Source organism: Pteropus vampyrus, unplaced genomic scaffold (genome assembly GCF_000151845.1).
Source record: "Pteropus vampyrus isolate Shadow unplaced genomic scaffold, Pvam_2.0 Scaffold95, whole genome shotgun sequence".
NCBI classification, from domain to species: Eukaryota; Metazoa; Chordata; class Mammalia; order Chiroptera; family Pteropodidae; genus Pteropus; species Pteropus vampyrus.
In genome coordinates, this window is record NW_011888876.1 from 5,779,334 (window position 1) to 5,785,606 (window position 6,273).

Consider the following 6,273-nt stretch of genomic DNA (forward strand, 5'->3'; position numbering starts at 1 on the left):
AGGGTGGGACTACCACTGCAGCGCCCTCGGTGAAGATGAGCAGCTGGATGTGGCAGGTGTCAGAGTGGGAGAGCCTTAAGAGAGGCTGGTGGTCACAGAAGAAGCGGAACATTTGATGGGAGGCACAGAAGGATAGGTGGGCCACATGTAGGACATGCATAAGGGAGTGAACGTGGGACACCAGCCATGCAGTCCCCACCAGGGCTGTGCACACAGCCTGGGACATCCTCGTGGCATAGTGGAGGGGGTGCTGGATGGCCACGTAGCAAGAAGACAGCCATCAGTTACACCCAGGGCAAAAAAGAAGTACATCTGGGTGAGGCAGCCAGCCAGGGAGGTAGAGCAGGCGTGACCCAACGAATTGGCCAACATCTTGGAACAGTGATAGAGGTAAAGCAGAGGCCAGCAAAGGACAGATGGGCCAGGAGGAAGTAATGGGTACATGAAGGGCTGGACTGGCCGGATGGTGGCCACAGTGAGTCCATTACCCAGGATGCCTGCCACATACAGGACCAAGATTAGCACAAAGAAAGGCAACCCCTGACCAGGACTTGTCACCAGTCCCAGTAAGATGAGTGGGGCTCCCTCTGAAGACTCACATGGCAGCATCCACGACCGGGCTGGTTCCTTACCTGGAACCCCAGGGGTTCCTTTTTACCAATGGTTCATCTCCCCACTGCCTAAGAAAAAGAATGAAGAGTGACTAGATTGCTCAAGTCTTTCTGACCTTGAGGAAAATCACGGCTGTGAAGTCAGGCAGCCCTGCTGCTACACACACGTGGGACTGTGGGGAGGTCATTTCGCCTTCCCGCAACTTCTTCCTCTCTGGGCCGTAGCTTCCCCATCTGCATATTAAGGGAGCCGAACCAGGTGAGCTTCAGGGCTGCTTCCAACTTTGATATTTTGTGATTTTAAGCAACAACAGAACAAAAGTTATGGCCCAGGATGTGAACCAGAGAAGGAAGAAAATTTGGAAGGAAAGATCAAAATAGCGGGTAAGAAATCTGACCAATGGACATATATTTCAGAAAAGTACGGGCGGGAAAAACCAAAAACAAGATGGAAAAGAGGAACACGTCAAAGAAACACAAATTCCACATCTGAAGGGCACACAAGTTTATATTGAAATGAACATGAATCCGTAACACTTAGACTCCAATCATGACGTTTTGGAACATAGAGGATCAAGAGAAAAACCCCCTGTACCTCCCAAGAGCGCCTGGGACAAGGGGCTCATGACGTCCAGATAACCAGACTGCCCTCGAGTGTTTCGCATCAACAGTAGACGATAGAACACAGTCGAGCAATATCTTCCAATTCTGAAGGAAGAAAAGATTTTGAACCCAGGATTCTATGTGAAACCAAAATATCAATCGACTGTGAGTAAGGAGAATCTTCTCTGAAACTCTCAACCATGGAGGGTGAGCGGGTCAGGGTGAGCGGGTATTATGGAGTGGGGAAGCCTGCTGATAAAATGGCTTCTAGAAACTGGACCTGCTCTGACCTGTGTCCGAGTTGGTCCCAATAAACATTCAAATACCCTGAGCTGTTTGCAGAAATATTCATACATAATCGCAAACACACCTGTGTGGGCACGCAAACCTGCGCAGCCTCAAACTGGTGGTCTCCGCAGATGCACAGGCATGATCAGTCATATATAGAAATGTGGACGCAGCCCACACATTCACATCTAAGGAAGCAGACAAGCATAACCACGAGACCCACACACCCAGACCATCATACACATACTCAGATGGTGAAATGCAATCACAAAACAGCCTTGAGGTCAGAGGGTGACGATCATTCACCTACCCCTGTTTGCGGAGCCTCGTAGCACCGTGGACAGCTACTGGGACCTGCCGTGCACATCATGCTTTCACTGACCACCTAGTCAGTGTGAGTACTCTCCCAGTGCCTGTTCATGCACACCAGTCACACCCGATCCCCTCACTGGACACACAATCACATCTTCGTACACGGCCTTGGGGGCCCACAGCTTCGCACCTTCACACACATGGCTACACTCACATAGGCTCGTGATGGGTCACGGCAGAGATGTGTCACCCTAGAGGGCACATTCTTATATACACTGCCCCCCCCCCCACAACATCATGGTACAGCGATGGTGATGCACAACCACAGCACATGTTCTCACACGCACACGTGTGGCACGCTCTCACACGCACACACAGAAAGACAGATCTGCACACTCTCCAGCCTGGCCCCGGCCCCAAGTGTACCCTGTGGCCTCTCCACATCGCAGGAGAAAAACAGCATCAGGGACCAGGTGTAGCCTGTCACTGGAGAGTCTGAGGAGGGACCTATCGGCCACACTTATGGGTTTTGGGGCCTTGGCCGCACTTTAGCTTTTCTCTGGAGGCAGCACCCCCTTCCTCTGGCCCTCACCCCTGGGGCAGGAGACAACTCTGCTCTGGGGCTTGTTATCCTTCCTCTCTGGGGCTCATTTTGATGGGGAAAGGAGTAGTTGGTGCCATCTCCAACTCAGGGGACATTCAGGATCCCCATACATGGTGAGGCTGCTGCTACCTAGTTAGTCCCTGTCATGTCAGGCTAACTGCTGAACCCCAAGTAGAGTGACTGGGGGCAGGGGAGCCCCGGGTCTACAGCAGCAGCTTCTGGGGTCAACCCACCTGTTTCCTCAGCTGTTAACTGGCTTCCCGTAGGAAGAGTAGGAGTATAGAAGGGATTGTGTGTCTGGTGACAGTGGCAATATGTATGTCTGTGTGACTGTGTGTGTGTGACTATGACTGTGTGTGTGCGTGTGTGTGTGTTTGCAGGATTGTATGCCTGAGTGTGGAGAGAGCGACTGTGTCTCTGCACAATCCAATGTGTCCATGAGCTTGAGGGTGTGTCTGAGTGTGCAGCTGTATCTTATGCCTGCCTCTCATCTAGTTCTGAACTCAGCTAACTGTAATAATAACTAGACCGACTTAAAATGATCACGAACATAATCCACACACCAACTTAAATCTAACAGAATTCTAATATGAACAAACTCTAACTCAAATTTAATTCAGCAATAAAAATGACACCTGAACTCCAATCTCAATTAGTCCTGCACACTAACACTAACTCTAAGATATTTCTAGTAAGAGCTCAGATTTATCCAATCTCTGACTCCTCAATGTATCCTAAATCTACTACTAATTAAAATCAACCCAAATTTCCCAGATTGCTTTTAAATTCTAAACCCAACCCAGGCTCTACCCGAACCTGAACCCTAGTCATAGCCATAACCTGAACCCTAACCATAACCTTAATTATGACCCTTTCCTGACCTCTATCATATGCCTGAACTAACCCAACCTTGGTCAAATCCTAACCCAGCTGTTGGTATTTTAGGAATGAGCTCATCTATGTTCTGAAACTCTTCAGCCACTTCCTGGAGAGATGCAAGACATAGGCTAACAGGAAGGGATATTTGCCTCACCAGGGTCAGTCCCAATCTTTGGCATGAGTGGTGGGTTCTGAAGATGATCTCTTGGGGTCAAGGAGAGCAGGTGTAGACTCACTGGTCATGAAGAACCTTGAAAGGACAAGAATCTAGAAACACTTATAGCCAAACTAGCTCTTACCTAGTTTTTCTTAGAATCGGCCTCATACAAGTACAGAGGCAAATAAACCTATGTTACTGTAGCTGGTAACATCTAGGAGCTTTCAAACGTTGGGGACCCAAGGCAGCTCAATAGCAGCCTGAACCTGACCTTGACTCTGGTTCTAGGTCTAGCCCTAGATTGCCCCCAGGTTCCTGACTCCATTCTGCAAGCTTCCTTTTCACTCCCATTTTAGTCTCTCAAATAATGACAAGAGACACTCAAGCCAGAGGAACATCTACCTTTACCCACAGTGACAAGGGTGAGAAAGTGTCCTCTTCATCTCTTCATAGTCAGTCCTAAATAGCCTCTCCCAGCTGCTCACGGACGCCTCTGCCCGGGACAGCAGAATCGGCTCCAGGTCCTTCTGAAAGACACCTTGACTTCTTTGTTGCGGAGGCTGTAAATGAGCGGGTTGAGAGCTGGGATGACGAGGGTGTAAAACACAGATGCCATCTTGTCGGTGTCCAGGGCATAGCTGGAGCTGGGACGCAGGTACATGAAAATGAGTGTCCCATACAGCATGGCCACGGCCATGAGGTGGGAGCCACAGGTAGAAGCTGCTCGCCGGCGGCCCTCGGCGGAGCGCATGCGGATCACAGCCCCAGCAATGAAACCGTAAGACACGACAATAGCCAGCACCGTGGCTGTCTGGATGAAGCCACACACGGCAAAGAGGAGCAGTTCATTGAGGCTGGTGTCGCTGCATGAGATGGCCAGCAGTGGAGGGATATCGCAGAAGAAGCTGTTGATTTCGCAGGAGCCGCAGAAGCTCAGGCGGAAGGTGAAGGTCGTGTGGACAAAGGCACTCAGTGCCCCGCCCAGGCAAGATGCGCCCAGCAAGGCCAGGCATAGGCGCCGCGACATGGCTGTTGTGTAAAGAAGAGGGTTTCCAATGGCCATGTAGCGGTCATAGGCCATGGCTGCCAACAGGCAACACTCCGCGTCAGCCAGCCCAGCAAACAAAAACATCTGGAGGGCACAGGCTGCGTAAGGGATGGTGGCGTGGGGCAACAGCAGGTCCACCAGCATCTTGGGGCCGATGGCTGAGGAATAGCAAGCATCCAGCAGGGAGAGGTTGGCCAGGAAGAAGTACATAGGTGTGTGGAGCCGGGAGTCCACGAGGATCAGCAGCGCCATGCCCACATTTCCCAGCAGGCTCACCAGGTAGACGGGCAGGAAGATCAGGAAGAGGGTCAGGCGCAGGTCCCAGCGATCTGTGATGCCCAGGAGGATGAATTCAGCAGGGGCCGCCCTGGCCCAGGTGAAGTTCTCTATAGTCATCCTGCTGGACAGAGTCTGTGGAGAGGCAAAGCAAAGGGGAGAGAGAGAAAGGTCATGATCAGCGTGGAGGAGAAAGCACCGTGTACGGGGAGTCAAGTAGACTTGGGTTTCAGTCTTTTAACTGTGTAACAAAATTGCTGTGTGATCTCGGGACAAGCCACACGATGTCTCAAAACCTTTGTTTCTAACGCTGAGACGTGACTACAACTTATCCTCCAAAAAGGCAGGAGTCGTGTCTGTCGAATTCACTTTTGTATCCACAGTTCTGAGAACATTGCCTGGCACATAGTAGGTGCTCAATAAATATTTGTTAAATGAATGCTGAATGGAAAGATAGTGTCTGGGCAGAAAGAGTCTCCTGATCTAAAGGGGAACTCTCATGGGTCTTGAGTTTTGCTGGGAGGACATCTTTCCACTGGAGTAAGACCTGGGAAAGGAGAGAGCAGCAGTGGCTGGAGGTAGGAAGGAATGGAAAGAATAGATTTGAATGTATTCTTGAACCAGACTCCTCACTTCTCTGAACCTCAATATTCTCATTTGTGTAATGAGAAAAAAAAGCTGCAAAGTTTCAATGAGATAATGCATGCAAAGCCTTTCACACAGGGCCTGGCACACAGTAGGCATTTAAGGAAGGTTTGTTGAATTAAATTGAATTGAGCTAGATGCCTTGCCTCAGTACTGGAAGGGATCAACTTTAAGGCGGTCAAAAAGTAGTGGAATTACCAGGAAATGCAATGCTGCTTTTACACTTGGTCCTTTCGCCAAGGTAGGACCCATTTCCTTTTTATGTGTTTGACAGAAACGATCACTGATGCACTCAAAGGAAACTCAGTTTCCCCCTCGTTTGTGCCCTGCTTACATCTATCTGCCCTTCATCATTCTGTTGCACATATTTTTTACATGTCCATTTCTCCTGAGGGCTTTGAGCTCTGTGTATTATAGCCCAACTCCATTGTTTTATAATTACCTAAGTGTTTGTCTCCTTCACCTAATCAAACGTTTGGGACCATACCTAATTCTTCCCTCTGTCCTTAGGGATACAGAATTTTAGGGATCTTTCCCTCTTACTTGGTGGTGTCACTGGTGGAGATTAGACAGGCTCTAGGGGTGAAGTGTGGGGTTCCAGCTCCATCCAACTGCATGTTCTCCATGAATGAAGTCAGCTGACTGGCTGAAACTCTGCGTCCAGAACCCAGTTGGTGACAACCCCCTGTGTGTTTCTGTTCGTCCACATGGAAAGCAAACACTACTCACCTTCCCAAAGAGGAAGGGAGCTTCTTTGAGCACCTCCCCACTTCTCCATCTGTAAAATGAGAATAATGAGAATTCAGGGCTTTTGAATTTTGCTTTTAATTTGGGGGCACAAGGATCCCCA

At 49.7% G+C, this 6,273-nt stretch overlaps 1 protein-coding gene across 1 annotated transcript; it reads right to left on the bottom strand.

Moving 5' to 3' along the window:
* Positions 1–3,885: 3,885 nt before the first annotated feature.
* On the bottom strand, positions 3,886–4,947 carry LOC105294879 (olfactory receptor 5C1). The gene has a single exon (XM_011364332.1). It carries the CDS (start codon positions 4,896–4,898, stop codon positions 3,936–3,938), a length of 963 nt encoding a protein of 320 aa, XP_011362634.1. The 5' UTR covers positions 4,899–4,947; the 3' UTR covers positions 3,886–3,935.
* Between the last annotated feature and the right edge of the window lie 1,326 nt (positions 4,948–6,273).

Coding starts and splice junctions, on each gene's coding strand:
- LOC105294879 (XM_011364332.1), bottom strand. CDS start 4,898: ATGACTATAGAGAACTTCACCTGGGCCAGGGCGGCCCCTGCTGAATTC.